The sequence below is a fragment of the Carlito syrichta genome, unplaced genomic scaffold (assembly GCF_000164805.1).
Source record: "Carlito syrichta isolate Samal-C Ts95f unplaced genomic scaffold, Tarsius_syrichta-2.0.1 Scaffold314819, whole genome shotgun sequence".
In the NCBI taxonomy this organism is placed as follows: Eukaryota; Metazoa; Chordata; class Mammalia; order Primates; family Tarsiidae; genus Carlito; species Carlito syrichta.
Window position 1 is genome coordinate 314,597 of NW_007258915.1, and position 21,456 is coordinate 336,052.

At 38.2% G+C, this 21,456-nt stretch overlaps 1 protein-coding gene across 1 annotated transcript in view; it reads right to left on the reverse strand.

Annotated features, from left to right (window-relative positions):
- LOC103274593 (dynein heavy chain 9, axonemal-like) overlaps positions 1 to 21,456 on the reverse strand; it is a 134,054-nt gene that overhangs the window by 96,039 nt on the left and 16,559 nt on the right. The window contains exon 2 of the mRNA XM_008072030.2: positions 12,386 to 12,646. Within this exon, the coding sequence (XP_008070221.1) occupies positions 12,386 to 12,646 (261 nt within the window). The remainder of the gene's footprint in view (positions 1 to 12,385; positions 12,647 to 21,456) is intronic.

Consider the following 21,456-nt stretch of genomic DNA (forward strand, 5'->3'; position numbering starts at 1 on the left):
TCCAATGTATGTCAGAATTTTTAAAAAGCCCTAGGAAATAATCTTGTTTAGATAAGCACAGATCCTCAAGCCAACCACCATGGATAATTTAGCCCTATGGTACTAATAGAAACACAAACCTGGAAGAAATACTCAGGAGAAGGCAGACGTTTTCAGTGAGCAAACGCATCCTTGCCTTAGGCCTATTGTTCTAGCTGCGGTGTTGGCCTTGACTTCTCTTCACCAGGTCTTTGTTCTCCTCCAGGTTTCCTCATACTTCTTCTCAAGAAGGCCTACAACCTCTGCCTCAACCCACCCTTACCTCCCAGATCCTTCAGCCCTGGCGTTCCTTCAACTCTACTCCATGTTCTTCTTTTCTTCTACAACATCTGTCCTCTTCTACTACATTGAAAAAATTACCATTTGATGTTGCTTATTGTCTCTTGTCCTTACTTCTGGTAGAATACAAGCTTCATAGAGGCAGGGTCTTTGTTCATGAATGTATGATATGCACTTAGAGCAGTGCCTCGCATAAGAAACAGCACTCAGTACATCCTTGTCTGGAGACAGTGTAGGCAGAACTTATCCACAGTTTCAAAAAGAGATGTGAGAGAAAGTCACTAGTTATTCTCCTCAAACAGAACATTTTTAAAAGTTTGTATATGGACATCCCACAACTTATCTAAAATTTATCTAATTTCTAGAAGCCTAAGTCATCTCTGAAAATTTACCTTTACAGATAATGTTTTACTGAACATTTCACTATATAAATCTTTTTGAAAATCTTAGATTAGTTTTTGAGGATAATCTTTCTAGAAGTGGATTTGTTGGGTCAAAGGGTAGAACTATTTTTTTGTGTTCTTTGTACATATTATCAGTTTATGTCCCAGAAATTTCAATTCCAATCATCAGTGACTGAGAGAGAAAATTTCTATTCCCATCCTTTTAAAAACTAGGTAATATTATTTACTTTTAAAAAATTTGATAGGTTTAAAATGGGATTGCAACACTGGTTTGATTCATATATGTATATGAGATATATATTTACTAGCTACTCTAACAATTTTTTTATGTTTATAAGCTATTTGAATTTCTTATTTTGTGAATTGTTTGTTGTTGACCTTCATGTCTACTGGGATATTTGACTTTTTATTTTTGATTACTGTATTAGTCAGGGTTCCTGCAGGCAAAAAGATGATATTACACACCAGCTCTTTTGAGGAAAGGTAACTGGAATAAGAGGAATTACTTATAAGAATGTAGATTGATGAGGCCTAAGAGATAGTGCATTACTCTGCACTAGTAATGTTGGAGTGGGGGTGGTCCTATTTCTTAGCAATGTTGGAGTGAGGTGGTCCCATTTCCCAAGGAGGCCATGGGAAAGAGTGGCTAGCAGAACCTGGAGAAAGAGAGAGCCCCCTGGAAAAGGAATCCCACAGGAGTTGTAATCTTCAGCTAAGGGCAGGCTGGACCAAGGAATGAATATCTGCATTTCATTCTCTTTCTCCCTCATGTCACATTTTGGTACTCAACTTGGTCAAAGGTCCTGAAAGCTAGAGGGCAAAGTCAGTTCATTGATATAATTCATGCAAATCAGTCTCATGAGTCATGGGAAAAGTGGAGTGTGGAAGGGCAAAGTGTGACTGGATGAGAGGACAATGAGAGGAGGGGAGAGAAACAAAAGGGAGATTTTCAGTACAATTCATGGAGATATATATATGTATATATGTGTATATATATGCATATATATAGACATTTACTCATTTCTTGTATATGCTAAAAATTTCTTTTACAATTTTGTTTATGATGTTTTGTGATCTATAGAAGTTTAAAGTTTTTATGAAGTCACATTTAATAATTTTTTTCTACGTGATATTGTCCTTTGTTCTATGCTGAGAAAGACCTTTCACATATATAAAAATCGATCTGCGAGTATCACATGTTCTCACTCATATAATGGACCTTGAACATCCAATGTAATACTATAAGAAAATGGCTGACGGTACTGGGAAACTATGGGGGGGGAGGGGGATGGGATTAACAGTCGCAAATATCTGTCTGAGGATGGGGAAACACCTCTTATCAACAGGGTGCCTGAATGAAACGTAATTGTACATCTAACCCTTAACTGTACCCCACAAAATCATAATAAAAAATATTGATTATAAAAAAAAAAAGAAAATCGATCTGGAAACTTATGAGAAGTTTACTAGTTCTTTTACAGTCTCATTTATTTCTTATTTTGAACTGTTATATAGGGTAATACTGTTTTGTCCATTTATTAAACGAGTATGTACTTATTGTGGAATATTCAGCAAAGATAAAGATGAAAACAAAAATCATAATTTTAATTACCCAGAGATAAAATGCTTCTTTTGTTCTGGCATGTATCACTGAGTAGCTTTAGCATTTTCTGTTAGTCTGTCTAATCTATGTATTTATTTTATATACATATTGATATATATAAATCATCACATGACCATGTTCTTTGACCTTCTTGTCTCTCTCTTCTAAACACACTTGTCATTACATTTAGGACCCACCTGGATAACCCAGAATAATCTCTCCATCTCAAGATCATTAAGTTAGTCATATCTGAAAAGTCCATTTTTCCATAGGAAGTAATAGTCATATGTTCCAGAGATTATGATATAAATATCAGGGGGAAGGTGGAGAGGGGGATTCTTCAGATTGCTATGTTGTTTTACTGAACAATTGTACTTCTTATTTGGTCCAGAGAAATACTTGCACATATACAACAAAGATGTATATACAAAGATAATATAACATATACACCATATATGTGTGTGCATTCATATACATAAAATGTATACATACACATATAGATCCATGTACATATCAATAACTGTTTATACTATTTTTGAACCTGTTTTTTCACTGAAAATATCTTAAACATTTTTTGTGTCATTAATTATTTTTGTAGAACATGATTTTAAATAAGCAATGCAGTTTTCTCTTATTTTCAAGTACATAATTTATTTTGCCAACTCCACATTGTTGAACATTTAGGTTATTGAATCTTTAATAACTGGTTAAATGATATGAAATTTTAATGACACTACAGACATTTATTCAAAATCAAATAGGACTTCAATTAGATTTGTATTTAACCTATAAGTAAATTGGAAGAATAGTGACATCCTCACAAAATTCAATCTTTTGGCTACATTTGTTTATTCACATCTTTTTTTATATATTTCAATAAGGATATGGAATTTTCTTCACAGTTTCAACAAATTTCTTTACACTTATTTGTAGCTTATGTTTTGGTTGCTATTTTGAAAATATATTTTTCTAGCTATTTGGATATAAGAAAAGCTATTGGATTTTGTAATTTATTTTATATGAGCTTTTAACCTCTTTTATTTGCTTCATTATATTTTAATAACATCTATATATAATAATATTTTTGTCTGGGATTTTACAACATTTATGCAATTAATAGTTTTCATTTATTGTTGTATTGACTGGGAATCCATAGAGAAAATTTTAATTATAGCAGTGAAAAAGGTTGTCATTGGACTTTTTCTATTTTAATGGCAACACTTCTAGTGTTCCATCATTGGATGGACTGTTTTGCTCTTGGACTGGGATTGATTTTCACCTGCTAACAAAATATCCAAATATCCTTCTATTCTTACTTTATTAAGAGTTTTAATAAGGAATGGATTGTGTTAAATATCATTTTGACATTTCTCAAGGTTAATGTAGCGCTTTCCTCCTTGATGTATGTTTGGGTTTAGATAATTAAATGCCTTCTATACCAAATTATCTTGCCAGTTGGTGGCATATTGTTGTTTGAGTAAACTGCTAGAGTTGAGTTACTAAAGTTTTATGTAGATGTCTTACACCATCACTCATAAGTTAGATTAATCCGAGGCTTCATTTTTTCTTTTGCTATATCTATCATGTTTAGTATTGAGTTATCACATAATGAGGTCTCTGAGAAGTCTCACAGGAAAGAAGTCCACCCACTTTTGTTATACTAGAATTCTTAAAATTATTTGATTGAAAGTTCTTTTTTTTTTTTTGCATTTGGATTGCATTTTTTCCTTTTTAAAATTTTAAAGATGTAGGGTACGATTCAGGGTTAGATATATAAATATTCATTATGCATGTACCCTTGTTGATGAGGTGTGTCCCCGCCCCCCAGGAGTTTCCCACTACTGCCAATCCTGTCCCTGCCCTTCCCTGGCAGTTTCCCACTACTGCCAAATTTTTTCTTATAGTATTATGATAATTGTTTAAGGTCTGCTTATAAGTCTTTTTAAAATTACTTTTTAATAAGAAGTTAAAAGACAAATGACAGACTGGGAAAAATATTACAACATCAATACTAAGGGTTTAATAGCAAAAATTAATAAAGAGTAACTATAAATCAATAATAATAAGAAAAACTACCTTATAAGAAAATGGGCAAAGATTCTCAACAGGTAATGGACAGAAGAAGAAATCTAACTATTTGAAAAGATGCCCAGTCTCAATAGAATAAAACCATTAAAAATAAAAATAAAAATGTTTTACTCATTTCATTGAGAAAAATTTAAATGACTGAAAATATTTAAGTTTGGCAAGGATGTGGGAAAAAATACTCATAACTGTAAATGACAACAGCCATTTTGGATAGAAATTTGGTAGGATTCATTTAAAATGGGCATATTATTGGTAGAGTTTCCTACTGTTCATCTATGACAAATCACCTCAAACCTAAGTGACTCAAAATAACATGGATTCGATTCACCATCTTACAGTTCTGAAGTCAGAAGTGCTAAAATAAGGGGGTTGGTAGATTGGTTCCTTCTGGAGGCTTTTGTGGAGAACCCATTTCACAACCTTTTCAGCTTCCAGAGATTGTCCTCACTCCTTGGCTCATGACCCTTTCTCACATCACCTTTTCTCCCTCCCTATCATCACATTATCTTCTTCTTTTGACCTTCTTGTCTCTCTCTTCCATTGCCATTACATTTAGGGCCCACCTGGATAATCCAGGATAATCTCTCCATCTCAAGATTCTTAAGTTAGTCATATCTACAAAGTCTATTTTTCCATAGAAAGTAATAGTCACATGTTCCAGGGATTATGATATGATCCTCCGCACTGTGGAGGGAGATTCTTCAGCTTGTCGTGTCATTTTACTGAACAATAATACTTCTTCATTGGCCCAGAGAAGCATTTGCACATATACAACAAAGATGTAGGTACAAAGATATTTGTATTGGAAAAAAGAAACTAAATGCTCAATAATATGTGAATAATTACATAAAATGCAGTACTATTAAACATGGAATACTATGACGCTTCAAATAAATGAGGTTTCAATGTATGTATTGATGTGAGATAATCTTGTTTCAAGAGGAAAAGTAAGATTCCACATGAAAGTGAGATCATAAAGTATATTTCTTTTGTGTTTGACTTATTTCACTTAGCATGATGTCTTTTAGGTTCATCAGTGTTGTTGCAAATGCAGGATCTTTTTCTTTTATAAGGCAAAATATCCCATTACTTATATACACACACATATGTACATAATGTATTCTATTATATATTGTATATACATATATCATATATACACACATATATCTCTCTATGCCACAGGTTTTATCCATCCATCTGTTGATGAACACTTAGAATATTCCCATAGTTTGGCTTTTGTGAACAATGCTGCAATGAACATGGGAGTGTAAATATCTCTAAGAAGTATTGATTTAATTTCCTTTGGGCATGTACCCAGAAGAGGGATTGCTAAGTCATATGCTACTTCTATTTTTAATTTTTTTAGGAGCCTCTATACTGCTTCCCATAATGGCTCTTTCAATTTACATCCTCACCAGCAGTGCACAAGGGTTCTCTTTTCTCCCCATTTTCATCAACACTTTTATTGTATATGGAAAATTTGTTAAGAAAGTAGGTTTCAGGTGTTCTTAGCATGCGCGCATGCTTGCACACACACACACACACAAATGTAACTATGTGAGGTATTAGACATGTTAATTTGCTTGACTAGCAATCTTTTCACTTTGTATATGTATATCAAAACATCATGCTGTATACCTTTAAAATATTCAATAAGAAAGGAGGAAAAGTAAGTTGGTAATGTCTATTTGTATTTAAGATATATTTTATGTGTTAATACACATGTAATTGCATAGAAAAATGCTGAAAGAGATATAACTCAAAATTATTAGAGGAGTTATCATCTAGGAAAGAATTGGGGATGAAGTGAAAAATAAGGGTGATTTTATGTTGACCCTATATATTCCATACTATTTGAATTCTTTTTAACAATAAAAATGCGGGTCAGGCTCAGTGGTTCAGCCTGTAATCCCAGCACTTTAGGAGGCCAAGGTGAGTGGATTGCCTGAGCTTGGGGGTTCAGGACCCACCTGGGCAACTTGGTAAAACCACGTCTCTACAATTAAAAAAGAAATTAGCCGGATGTGGTAACGCGCACTTGTAGTTCCGGCTACTTGGAAGGCTGAGGTGGAAGGATTGTGGGAGCCCAGCAGGCTCCAGGTGGCCGGGAGCATGCTACTGCACTCCAGTCTGGGGAGAGTGAGACTCCAACTCAAAAAAAAAACCCCAAAAGAAACAAAAATGCTATTACATATTAGTTGCATAAGAAAAAATAAAGTCACCGTAAAAAATACTTGGAGCATAAATAGAAAATTCCAAGTAATTTTGGGCAGGGGTGGGGTAGGGTTGGAGAAGAAATCATGAAGTCATAAGATAAAACATTCCTAAATGAAGGCAGAAAAGTTATACTGGATTTATTTCAGCTAATCTATAAAAACACAATAAAACTGTCAAAATGGAGATTTAAAATGTGCAGAGACTTACTACCAACCTCTGATTTACAGGTATTCTTTATGCATTAACTAAAGATTTATTGTTAACTTTGAAAATTATGAGAAAACAGGGAAATGGTCCTTAAATACCAGAGTCTTGAGAGTGATGAAGAGTTTGAGGATAGTCCAGGAGCTTGGGTTCAGGAAGCAATGCTTGTCCTTACTATATAGGTGGTGTACTCTGGTCCATTACATTACAAAATGTTGTTTGAGACCCACTAATGGGTTGTGACCTGTTGATTGTAAGAACTGGTCTATAGTTAAACTTCTTAGTAATGAGATGACCTGTTAATGGTCTTGTTCAACTCCCCAAGAGCCTCCCTTGCCACACTACCTTCTGGGGCACCTGCTTGTGTACGTACAGCCGGGATACATCACACCTGTTCATGTACCCAGGTCTTTACAAAGGTTATTCCTTCCTATGAAGTTACTTTCTACCAACTTCTCCATCCAGTAAAATACTTATCCTTATAGTCCCTGCTTAATGGGCTTCCTCTTCCCTATTTCCTACCTGACCAGGCAATTAGCTATGTCTTCTTCGGTACTCTCAAATCATTGAAAATTTTTATTTTATTTTATTTTATTTTTGAGTTGGAGTCTCACTCTGTCACCCAGACTGGAGTGCAGTGGCCACTCCCAGCCACCGCAGCCTCGACCTGCTGGGCTCCGGCGATCCTTTCGCCTCAGCATTCCAAGTAGCTGGAACTACAGGCGTGCACTACCACACCCGGCTAATTTTTGATTTATTGTGGAGATGAGGTCTCACTAAGTTGCCCAGGCGGGTCTTGAACCTGCGGGCTCAGGCAATTCACTTACCTCAGCCTCCGAGGGCGCGGGATTACAGGTTGAGCCACTGAACCCGGCTGAACATTTTTATTTTTTTATGTCTGTTAATGTAACACACACTCAGAGTTTACAAATCTCTAATAAAGACTTGCAACAAAACACATGCCCACTTTACCTTAACTCTGACTCCCCAGAAGCCACCACTTAAATAATGCATTCCATCATTAATTCTAGATTTCACTTCCTATTGATAAAGGACATGCTTATGCTGCTACTTTTTTCATTTTAGACATTATCAAGTGATTTCATACTGTGGAGTTTGAATGTTCAGTTATTTTTACCGTCCCCTCCCAGTGGTCCCCTCATTTTGGCTATGTAAAACTTTTAGTTATTAACATACATTATGTACATGATTATAGCTATAAATATCATAAATATAATATAGAGATTATGTAAGAAATATTATATAATTTCTTTCTCATATACCTTAATTTTCTTCTGAAATTAATGAATACTTTTGTTATTCATTTCCCAATAAGGTGACTTTTGGGCAAACACCTGAAAGAAGAGTAAGGACTACAAAGTTCATAATTTCGTCCTTGTTTATGACTGATTATAGTCCATCATGTATATGTACCACGTTATTTTTATCCAGTTCACTTTTGATGGGCAGCATGTTTGGTTTCATAGTTTTGCTATTGTGAGTAGTGCCACAATAAACATGCATGTGAAGGTATCTTTTTCATAGAGTGATTTGAGTTCCTTCTGGTATATTCCCAGCAGGGGAATTGTGGGGTTTTACAAAAGGTCAATTTTTCATACTCAGTGATCTATCACAGAAACAAAGATCTGAGTACCACATGTTCTCACCCATAAGTGAACTCTGAACATCTACTATAATACTACAAGAAAAGGATTGGCAGTAGTGGGACGCTACTAGGGGAGGGAAGGAGGAGGTGGAGGGGGGGCACATAACATCAATAAGGGTGCCTGATCCTAATACAGGTGAAGTGAGGTCCAATGGGAGGCCCAAACTTCACCTGTATGTAAACCACTTATGTACTCAATCCTGACTTGTACCCCACATTTTCAAAATTAAAAAAATAAAAAAAGAAGAAGAGCAAGGAACCATGGGTATATCTGGGGGACAATTGTTAGGTCAAAGGTCCTGGAGTGGAACTGTGCTTGGAGTGTTTGAGACACAGCAAGAAGATCAGGGTAGGCAGAGCAGAATGGCAAGAGGAAGAGTCGTAATTGATATAGCAGAGGAGGCGGCACAAGCAAAAATATGGAGGGTCTTATAGGCCACGATGACATGCTTAGATTTTATTCTGAATGTGATGAGAAGCCCATGGAAGATTCTGAATAGAGAGATGACATGGTCAAACTTCTGTTTTAGAAAAGATTACTAAGACTGCTATAATTGCAAAGACAGTGTTGGAGTAAGAGTGGAAGCAGAAAGACCAGCTGAGAGGCTATTGCAATAGTCCAAGGAAGAGAAAATGGCAGCTTGGACCTGAGTGGTAGCAATGGAAAAGATAAAAAACATTTTAATTCTGAAATATTACATTTTGAAAAGTAGTCGCCAATATATTAGAAGTGAGTGTGAAATAAAGAGTCTGCTAATTCCTATTTACCCCTATCTAGGTAATAGGGAAGGATAAAGAACTTCAGTGACTTGTACCAAGCTACACATCTAGTTAGAGGAAAGCACCTATCATATTTCCTGTCACATAGTAGGTACTCATTAAAAGTAAGTTTCATGGGCAACCCCCTTGGGTTCCCTCCCACTGTGGAAGCTTTTCTGTCCTCTCAATAAATCCTGCTTAAAAAAAAAGAAAAGAACTTTCACTATCTCTGTGACAATGGTATCTAGACTTCAAACCCAATGCTATTTTCAAAATCCTATCCCATCACTTCATGCGTTACATATTATATGTTTATTTCTTCAATTAATCAATTGGTTGAACCAACCAGCCAACAAATTAACCAAAAGTATTTAGGAATGTTCATTTTGTTTCTAATTTTGTAGAAACAGAATTGATTATTCTGGTTATAAAAACATCAACACAATAATTATTCACTAAATGCCTACTATTCAGTAGCTACTTTTCACACACTATTTCATTTTATCCCCATAACAACATAATGGGGACTATATTACTATTACTTCCATTTTTCAGATGAGGAAACAGACTCAGAGTAAACAACATCATTCCCACAGGCACACAGTTAGTAAGCAGCACAGCCACTATTTGAACTCAGGTCATTTTAGGAAATATAAAGTCTGTGACAAAAGATCTTATGATGGGCATTAGTCTTCTTGGCAAGAAATGATCAATGAACAAGACATGAAAGGTGTCTAAATAAAGTGGTTTCATCTTTTGTGTGCTGGAACTCAGAAATAAACGAGATTAATCTGGAATGTAAGTTTGGTTTGGAGTATGGGTGGAATTTAGAGGGAATTAAATGAAAGGAGAGTAAACCCTAAATGATGAAGGGGCTGGATACAGTCTAATCAAAGGTCTGCATGTAGAACTGAGTGTGGCTGTGAGGGACAGGGAGAAGCCTTGCTTGGCCGTCTTGAAAGGTTTAGGCTCCATGGTGGTGGCATGACTGGGTCAACCTCCAATCTTGGCCTACCTAACAATATAGAAAACTTCCAAAGGAGAAAATTTGTGTTTTCTTTTTTTCTTTTCTTTCCTTCCTCCCTTCCTCCCTCCCTCTCTCTTTCTTTCTTTTCTTTCTCCCTTTCCTTCCTTCCTTCTTTCTTTTTTTTCTTTTTTGAGTCAGAGTCTTACTCTGTCACCCAGTTCGGAATGCAATGGCACAATCATGGTTACTGCATCCTCAACCTGCTGGGCTCAGGTGGTCCTTCCACCTCAACCTTCCAAGTAGCTGGAACTACTTGGCACATAAACGTGCCACTATGCCTGGCTATTTTTTCGATTTATTGTAGAGATAAGGTCTTGCCATGTTGTCCAGGCTTGTCTCGAACTCCTATAGTCAGGTAATCCTCTCCTATGGCCTCTCAATGTACTAGAATTACAGGTGTGAGCCATCATGCTCAGTCTAAATTTTGTTTTTTTTTAATGAGGTAGAGGCCCATTTAAGGGCTTTACTGGACCGGAACACCCTTACTTTTAGGGGTTCCCCTACACCATCTCATAAAAATACTAAAATTCATTCACATCTCACATTAATATAATTTTTACATTGGCATACATAATAGGATTTTACCATGTACCTAGCTTAATCTCAATTTTACTGAGGCCTTAAGCCAATAGATGCTACCTTCCAAAGTGAGATGTGAGGTGGCTGTGCAGAACTAATTAAATAAGTTTCCGGAAGGCTAGTTTTTCTTGACTCCTAAATCCTTCACTCTTGTTGAGGATAAAAATGAGTCAGGAAGTTGGGGATTAAGACAGAACTTTTAGTGAAAATTGTTGGTGGGTCTTACCCCTTCTGCTTTTAAGGGAGGACATGGGGCAGCTTCCCTTTTCTCACCTAGAAGGAGGGACTTTACGGAGACTACTCAGCGAGCTTAATATATTTCCTCTGCAGTTTGAGTGATGCAGTGGACTCAGGTTTAACTTATTCCCCAGAAATATTGAGTGTGTGAGAATAGCTGGCTAGCCCCCAGACAGTGGCGCTAGGGAGATTGTGCTGCACTGGGTGGCCAACACTCCAAGAATTTGCCAGGGGAAAGGAGATACAGGTGTTTCCAGTGAGATACAGGTGTTTCCAGATGAGCTACTTGCATGGTTGATCTGCCATAGGCTGTCTTAGATCTGCCCAAGTGCTTCATTTGAAGGAGGCAAGGGAACTGCTAGACTCTTAGAGGAAGGAGAAGAAAGAAATCTGTAGGGGCAAAGTCCCCAATGACTGGTGGAGGGTCTCCAGAAAACCTGTGTGAGTATCGCAATAGAAGAAAAAGACCAACTTTGGGTTCATTTCTGATGCTAACTCATAATGACATGAATTGGACTGCCCCTTTGTCTCTCAACCAAGGTTATCCAAATAAGAAAGAATGTTAATTGTGAAAAATGAGAAAAGAAAGAAGTAGCAAGCCACATGGCCTCCCTCTTTCTTCCAGAGTAAATTTAAAGGGGTCCAGAATAAAATTGCCTAATGAATACATTTGAAAAATTGTGCTTGTTTGGACACATGTTGCTATGTACACGATTTGAATTTAATTGACAGAGTTACGTTGTTTTCACTTAATTGAACATTTACTAATTTTTATCTCGTAGAATAAAAAAAAATTTTGGAGTCAACATTTTATTTTAGTCTCATATCTTACACACTTAATATAAAGGCCTTAAACCGCTCGTGTGTCCAATAGAATCTAACGGTCAAAATGACCTGGGTGACCACAGCAGGAAGATCTCTGCTGATGTGAGTTCAAGATAAAGATGTGAGTTACAGTCCTGGCTCTAATATTTAAGTCCGTGACTCTGAGCAAGTCTGTCCTCCTCTTTGGGCCTTAGTTTTCTCATTTGTGAAGTGAGGTTGTTGAATCACTTAGTTCTAAGATCCACACTTCTCTGGGATTGCATTGGTAGCTCATGGAACCTAATATGTAGTCGTTAGAAAAATGTTTGTTTGTTTAATGAATAAACCAGTGACAGTTAGAGTCAGCCCTATGCCGTTCCAGCTTTGCCCTTGTGTCACTTGGGAACACCAGGGTACCGGCTGGTTTCCGGGTTTGTCTGTCCCTGAGGATAAGCAGGTAAAGAAGACATTGCTCCTACCTTGTTGAGGGTGTTGAGGGCTGCCTGAGCTGCTGTGAGTGCTGGCTCAGCTTTAGCCAGGTCTTCCTCACAGTCCTTCTGCTTCTGTTTCACCTCTAGCATGATGAGGGCCACCTTCTTCTCCTCCTCATCTGCCACAGCTTTCTCTCTGCTCACTTTGTCAGTTTCCACGCCCACCACCTGAATCAGTTTGTCTGCGTCTTCATTCTTCTGCTTCAGCTCTACTTCTTGGGTAGCCAGCTTGGCTTTCAAATCATCTACCTGCATCAGAGAAGCATTTATCAGGAGTAGTGACCAGAGAGACCGCGGGCATGGCTCTGAGAACCCAACTATGCAGAGCAGCACCGATGCCAACTCCTGATGCAAAGGGGATAGAACTGTGCTCTCAGATGAGACCGAACTCTCTGGCTGAGGAAGGGAAGGAAAGTTCGAAATCCTCTCCCTTCCATAGTACACGTGCCGGAATATTCTAAACAACATGTGTCTCAACTTTCTCCTTGATGCCCAAATGACTTACGCAGCTTCCCATTGACTTTGGTACCTGGGTCTTATAAAACTTCTAGTGCCTAATATAATACTTTTTCACATAATAGGCCTTTAATAAAGATCAGTCATTGTTGAACTAAGATTGGTTAACGTGGAGTCTGCTCATGCGTCCAATAGAACCTAACGGCCAAAATGACCTGAGTGACCATAGCAGGAAGATCTCTGCTGATGTGAGTTCAAGATGGACAATGGCCAGAGCATATATTAAAATAGAACTGTCCCACAATCTGCAGCAACCTGTCCAGGAAACATACCTATTATCTATAATAACCAGCCCAGGAAGCCAGTCTGCTAAGTTAGACTTGTAGGCTATCTCTAATATTAATTCAGGAAGATAAAAATAACCCCTATGGCAAATGGCCTCAAATGGCCAGAACTAGATTTATAACAGACAACTTTCTTAATTTTTACCCCTGCTTCCAACCTCGGGTCAATCAGAGAAAGCCAAACATGCTCCCCTAACCAATCACATAGGACACCAACTTTTTTTTCTTTCTTTCTTTTTTTTTTTTTGAGTTGGAGTCTCTCTGCCAGGCTGGATGGCAGTGGCACGCTCCTGGCTAACACAGCCTCGACCTGCTGGGCTCAGGCGATCCTTCCCCTACCAGCCTTCCAAGTAGCTGGAACTACAGGCATGTGCCACCATGCCCGGCTAATTTTTTGATTTATTGTAGAGATGAGGTCTCGCCAAGTTGCCCAGGCTGGTCTCGAACCCGCGGGCTCAGGCAGTCCCTTCACCTCGGCCTCCCAATGTGCTGGGATTATAGGCGAGAGCCACTGCGCCCGGCCTGGACACCTACTTTCAGCAAGATATCCTACTCTTTCCCCATGCCAACAGTCTCCACTCAGGACACACCAGAAACCTTTTCCTTTTTCACTATGAAGCTTTCCCTCTTTGTCTGCCTGGTTTTGAGTATCTGCTAAACATAAGTGATGATGGCTGACTCTCTTACAAACTCTGAATAGTCTTTTATTGTTCTACCTGGGCTGGTCTTCATTTATTTAAACAATCCTTATTAGAAACAGATGACCAGATGAAAGTGGGACAGCAAGAATTCTAGTGGCCCAGGTCAGCTGAATTCCCCATCCAGCCTCTCAAGTCATATGTCATCTAGAGGGGGTAATGAAGTGATTGGGGGTATCAGCACATGGAAAACTATTTGTCTCATGAACTGGGGAGAAAGCAATGGTTTTCTACCTACATTCAGATTGGCAGAGTGTAGTGGTTCTCAGAATGTGCTCCTTGTTCCCAGAACCAGCATATCATGTCACTTAGGCACATGTTAGCAATGCAGACTCCCAGACCCTATTCCAGATATACTGCATCAGAAATTTTGGATGTAATAACTGCGGTTCTGATGCCCATGTAGGGTTGAGCATTGCTGGCCTAGTGTGATGGGTTTTTCAGATGCAAAGGGAATACACAGACCCATTTATTTCTGAAGAGTAAAAAAGCCATTTGTATTTGCAATATGGCCCATAAACTTTACATTCCAGAATGACCTCTTGCTTCTCATTTTTCTGCAGTCTCTTTCACGCAAAAACCAAAGGTTACTTCAGAGCTCCTGGAACACGTCAAACAGATTCAAATGCTTTATGATGCAAAATGCACAAGGGGAAAAATAAAACTGAGGCTTAGATGCTGCTGATAATTCCCTTTTCATGGCAGATCAAAAGAAAAGAAAAGGAAAGGGAAAAAAGAGAATGCTCTTTAATTTTGTGTATTCATAGAAATGAGAGACTTTGTGTTAACCTCAAATGGAGGCCTGCTCCCTAGAACTCGTCTTATATTCACAAGTTGGAAGGTTAATCCGTTTCCATCTCCCGTTGTTCAGCTGCAGAGAGTTATTTCTACAGGGACAAAGATGCAATTGTAAATCAAAATGATTGAGCTGCATAATCACTCCAGTCAGCAAACACACCAGTAACTTTTTGTTCCTTTTCAAATCTTGGGAGATTTGAGAAAATTGAAGTGGGTTTTTTTTGGTTGTTGTTGGTGTTTTGTTTTGTTGATTGCAGATATGGCTTATGACCTAAAGTTCAAGGTAAATAATCACCCGTACTGTGAATAGGAACATTCTAACTCTTAAGCTACGACAGAGTGATGGGAGGGTCTCACCAGTTGGAATTAGGCTGTACCACACCAAACTACATAGAAGGTATAATTCAAGTTCATTTTTATGATTCTTCTACAATAGGACGGGAAATTTAAATAGATTATTTTAAATCTTTCTCTTCTTCTTTCTTTAAAATATTTGAGCCCCACTTTGAATTTCTTTTTGTTTAGACCCCCCCCAAACCTAGATAGGAAGATTTAGAAGGAACGTGTCACAAACACAGAAGAGATTCTTTTCCTCAGTCTGTTGGCTCCTGAATCATGACCATGGTGGTAAATGGGGTACCTACTGACTGGGGTGACAATACAGTGGTGCTAGGTGGCCCTCCCTTCATCAAGGACCAAGCATACGATATTAAATAGAGCAGGCAGGGTTCCTATGACTTTTCCCTAGAACTCCAGAGATTTTAGGAATGAAGCTGAGGAAGAATTAGAACTGAGAAGTACTGTTTTCTGGGACAAATGTCACGTGTTTTCCCTGCATTGCCTATGAGAATTATTTTTCTGCAGGCAGTTCTAGGTTTTGGGGTAAAGATGTAATCGCATCACCAGCGGCCAGGGATGGAGAAGAAGTCCAAGGTGATCAGCAGCAATACTCTTTTGAGGATAGGAGGCTGTCATAGTTCGGATATTTGATCCTCTCAATCTCATGTAGAAATTCGATCCTTAATGGTTGGAAGTGGGGACTAATGGCAGCTGTTTGGGTCATGGGGACAGATCCCTCATGAATAGATTAATGCCCTTCCTGGGGGAGGGGGTGGGTTATGTGTATTTGTGAGTTCTTGCTATATTTGTTCCCATAGCCTGGTATTTCTCTTCCCTCTCTCTTGCCTTCTCTCTCATCATCTGATCTCTGCATACACCAGTTCCCTTTTCCTTCCGCCATAACTGGAAGAAGCCTGAGGCCCTCCCAGAAGCAGATGCTGGTGTCATGCTTCTTGTACAGCCTGTGGAACCATAAGCCAAAATAAATCTCTTTTCTATAAAAATTACCCAGCTAAGGTATTCCTATTTAGGAACACAAATGAACTAAGACAGAGGCCCAGAGATATCTTCCTGCTTATTCTGTGCCCATGTAAACACACAACACTTTCTGGTATGAATTTGGATTTCAAGGATCTTTTCTCTTAGGGATGGATGTCTCCTATCTGTATCTGTTATGTTTGCCTGCCTAATAAAAAACTTTTCACCCTTATTCTGGTAACATAGTTGGAGTTTCCTTTGAAGAATTCCCTCTTCCAGTTTGTCATTGGATCCTAGCTTTGCTAATGAGAGTATCTATATTATAGAGATTGTCCAACTATGGCCAAATCAAGATGTACAGAGTATCAAGTGAGTATCTAGCTTCAGCCCTGTCCAATTAAGCTCTCTAGCTGATTTTCAGTTATATGAACCAATTCGTTTCTTTTTATTTTATTTTGTTGTTTTGCCTAATTCAACTTCAGTTGGATTTTGTTCAGTTGTCATCAAAAGGGTCCTGATAAGTGTATCGCATGACCTCAAGGTATTCTCTGTCCTCTCTTTTTTTCCCTTCCCATGTTTTCCTGTTTTCCATTCCTTTCTTTCATTTTTGTTTTCTTCTTCTTGATGGATGAATTTGAGTTAGATTTTCATCACTTGCAACCAAAAGATTCCTGACTAATACATCAACAAAAATTATTAAACTGTCAACTTCAGGTAAGTTTGATGGCCTAAGACTATTTGAGAACTCCAAGATAAACTGAATTTAAAAGTTTACAGATTGATAGATTTGTGGATTAAATCCCATATCTAGGGAATTGGCAATGACCTTTAGGCCTTTTATGAATGATTCTTCAATCCAACAGCCTCCTCTTCTTCCTGAATATACTTGATTTATATACAGAAGTGGGGAAGACAGTGACTTCTGAATAGTACCAGTGAAGGACAAGTGAGATCCAAGTCAGGGATGGGGGCCCTGATGATGCCAAGAGAAAGGACACAATTGCACTAACTGTGAAGACTTCAGCTGATGCTGACACAAAGATAGAAAAACCACCTAAAGACTTAGTAAAACCAGCCATGTGTCATCAGAACCAATGAGAACTGGAGGACCACAACAAGAATGCTTCATCAGCTGCCTCCCATAACCTGACACCACCACACAGAGGAGGAAAAGACCTTTCAAAAGGAAACAGCCCTGAGGGAGAGACTGAATTCTGAATTGAAGTGACAAAGTCATGCTGAAATGTAAGATTAAGAATTTTCTTCTCTTAAATGGATAAGATGGATCCAGAACTATGTTGAATTCAGTCACAGAAAAATAAAGTTACATTTCTGATTAGTCTTAAGTATGAAATTATGAGTCTAAAATTTATAACTTTAGATTATCATATAATTATTAATTTTTGTCATTATTATGATTATCAGTATGAAACCCAATTTCCCCACAGAAATGATATTTAAGCATTTTTTGAATAAGCATAGAAATTGACCCTCTGTCATTGTTAAAACTTTGAAACTTCTATTTGTGTTCTCTGAGTTCCTTTAGAAGGAAACCAGTCCTCAGGCAAGTCTAAAACTGGATAACAGCACCTGGACAATATGACACCAGACCCCTCATTCATCATGACTGCTTCCTTATCCCTCCCTAATTCTACAGGGAGTTACATTCTTTCTTCCACCATATAATCCCTCAATTTTAATCAGTCAGGGAGACAGATTTGAGATTGATATCCCTGGTAGATAACACCTGAATAAAAAGTCTTCTTCCTTGGCAATAATTGTCTCAGCGACTGGCTTTCTGTGCAGATTGGTTTTCTGTGTGGTGAGCAATAGGACCTCGACCTAACCCCTGGTATTTCCATAACTACTACTTTTAATGAAACTATTGTTGTTAAATGAATTTGTATTGTCTCTGAGCCAGGGCTGCAATATTCATTTAGCTTATTCCTATCAGATTATGAGCATCAAAAACTGTCATATTTAAGTAGTAGGATACCAATGCAATATAATTCAAGTTACTACCTTTATACCAAGATTATGATGGCATACTTCAATCTTTTTCTACCAAAAAAACAATCACAGATGAAGAGTTTATACCACAGACAGGAACCCCAGATATCAGTTTTACCAGAAGAATTATCATGAAAACCATCAATATCTATTTATGAAATAGACATCGTGTGCACGATATTGCCAAGAGTCATCCTCCACCTGCTCTCTGAGTTTACAGGTGACTTTGGAACTATTCATTCATTTGCTTATTCACCCATCATCTACTCATCTAGTCATCTACTCATCCATTTGTAGACCACCTATTTGTGGTAACAGAAGTGAATCCTGGTCTCTGTTCTTGAAGGACTCATAACTGTATAGCATGATATATGCAGGAAAAGAAACATGATTCAAGGATGGAAACACAGAGAAGGAACTGCTACCCTGCTCAGAACTTAGAAAGGGCTTCGGTGAGGATAGGTAGCAAATTATTCAGGTGTAGACAGTGATAAGCTGCCAAGGTGGGGGCATGTGTAAAGACACAGAGATATGAACAGTTATAAAGTTTTGGGGGAACTACAAATAGTACTGTTGGACTCTGGGGTACAGTGTGGTAGAATTGAAGAAGGGAAGGGTAGAACAATATGCAGGGGTAGTGCTGGACTAGTAGAGTACTGTTTATTCTGTAATTTATTTGTTCAACAAATATTTAATGAGTGCCCACTCTGTCCAGGCACTGTTTTAGATACTTGGAATATATCAGCAAACAAAATAGACAAGTATCCCTGTCCTTATAGATCTTGTTTCCAATGGATGGAGATGGATGATAAACAATAAATATAAACATAGGTAAATTATAAAGTATGCTAGATAAGTGACATAGGAAAATAATAAAACAGAGCAGAATCAGGGGATCTGGAGTGGTGAGAAGCTGCAATTTTAAATGGGGTCATCAAGATAGGATTCACTGAAAAGGTGACATCTGAACAAATAATTGAGTCACTGGGATATCAGCAGGAAGATAACCCAGTTAGAAAGAACAGTCAATGAAAAGGTCTGGAATATCTGAGAAGAGAGCAAAGAGTGGTTGGAGAGGGATGTCAAAGGAATGGGATAGGCAAGGCTGGAGAGGAGCCTTGGAAGCCCAAGGACGTGGAAACCATCACAAAGTTTTGAAGAGAAGAGTAACATGGTCTGATTTATGCTTTAAATGGACTACTCTGGCTTCTCAGTTGGGGACAGACTATAGAGGAGCAAAAGTAGAAGCAGACAAACTAGTTAGAAGTGTAATATGTTAGTGACTCAGACTGAGGTAGTGACAGGAAAGGGAATGAGATGTGGTAGATTCTGGGCATGTTTTGAAGTTAGAGCCAATAGTGCTTTTTGGATGGTTTGGGTGTGGGTGTGAGAATAAGAGAGGAGTAAGAAGAGTCAAGGATGACCCCAAGAGGATTTTGGCCTGAACAGATGATGAGAGAGGTAGTAGGTAAAGCAGGATTGGGAGTTCAGTTTATTGAAATCATCTAGGTAAGAAGTGTCAAAACCAAGACATTGAAAATGGGAACAGATTTGAGAGATATTTAGAAAACATACAGAACTTGTTAACTTTTAAATGTGGAAAGTGAGGGAAGGAGAAGAGTCTAAAATAATCCCCCAGTTTCTGGTCTAGGGAACAGAGTAGATAGGGGTATCATTCACTGAAGTAGAGAATATGAGAGGAGAATTTTTTTTGATGGTTTCAGATACTGAACCTAATGCTAGAACTTAGGAGGCTTCTCCACTAACTATACCATGTACAGCTACAGCTGGAATCACCTAATGGCATAACTTGGCTACTCCTTGTTAAATATTGATCACCTAAAACAGGAAACAGGCACTGTACTTTCTACAGTGTCTACTCAAAGACCCAAGATCTGTACAAAACAGAATACTGGGTTCTGCTCTGTGAGAGGGTCAGAATATCTTTCCTTCCTTTTTCCCCAGCAACCATCCTTTACACAGATGGGTCAGTAATTCCCAGAGGGTAGGAAGTAGACCATGGACTGGTATAGAATGTTCTGAAGGCAAGTAGGTGGTGAAAAGAAAAAGGAAAAGGAGGAGGTGGGAGACGTTTAAAAAATTCTGGTAGTACTGCATTCTGAGATTGTATTCTATGCTATCTTCTACAAGTTTAAAGATTGAAAGAAACAAAATGGTTGAGAGAAAAGATGCTACCTTTCCATAGCAAAAATGTATACCAGACACACCCTTAGAACCTAGACTGGGATCTGTGTACCTCACCCTGCCCTGAACTGGAGTCCTAAGAAGGGTTTTTGTCACACAAATGGAAAGACAGTAGTGTCACAGATAATTTGCACATGCCATTTATTGACATTGAGTTTGAACTGATCTTATCTGGCCTGAAGGTAAATAAAGAACAAAAGAAGGTCTGTGGAAACAAGGAAAGGAATAGCATCTGGAACAGAGGTCTCCAATCTTTTTGGCATCAGGGGTCAGATTTTTGAAAGACAAATTTTCCATAGTGGGCAGTTGAGGGGAATCATCAGGCGTTACACTCTCATAAGGAGCATGCAACTTAGATCCCACGCATGTGCAGTTCACAATAAAGTTAGGGCTCCTATGGGAATCTAATGCAGCCACTAATGTGACAGAAGGTGGAGTTACGCTGGCCCACGGCTCACTTCCTGCTGTGCAGCCCAGTCCTTAACAGGCCACGGACCGGTACCCAGGAGTTGGGGACCCCTGGCCTAGAAGATGAAGAAGAACACAGCTCTGAAAAGGTGTTCCATTAACAGACCTAGAAAAAAAAACATGAAGGAATCTGTTTGTTATCATAAGTAGAAAGGTTTCTGGGAAATAATAGCAGAAAAACAGGCTGGAATAAAAATGCAATAGGATGTATTGAAAAAAGAAAAGGATAAAATGAAGAAGCATTGCTAGGAAATTAAAAAATGTAACAGCATAATTAGAGTCTTCTTTGAAAGCATAAGAAGCAGAAGCAATATTATGCACTATTAAATTAGTATTGTTGATGATAAACTTGAAAAACTCTCCAACAATGTAGGGGAAAAGGCCAAAGTGATGAAGGCAACACATGAACATAATAGATAAGGGGCACAGAGACTCCATCCAGCTAACCATTTCTCTAAGAGGAGAAGCTAGACTGGATGAGCAAAACCACATGATAGAAGGAAAATTTTCTGAGCAGAAGAAAGGCTGTGTTTAGATTGTAAGGGCCGACTGACTGCATACCACTAACTGAACTTAAATTCTTTAGGGGCATTACCTCTTTGACTCAAGAACCTGAAGCGAGGAGAAAAAAAGGAGAAAGTTCAATAGAGCAATTCCAAAGACAAAATTCTGAGAAAATGAAAGGTTTAGATATCTTCAGGACCATGCAATGTCCAAGAATTTAAGTGGATCACAATTTTAGCTTAATTGTACAAATTCATGA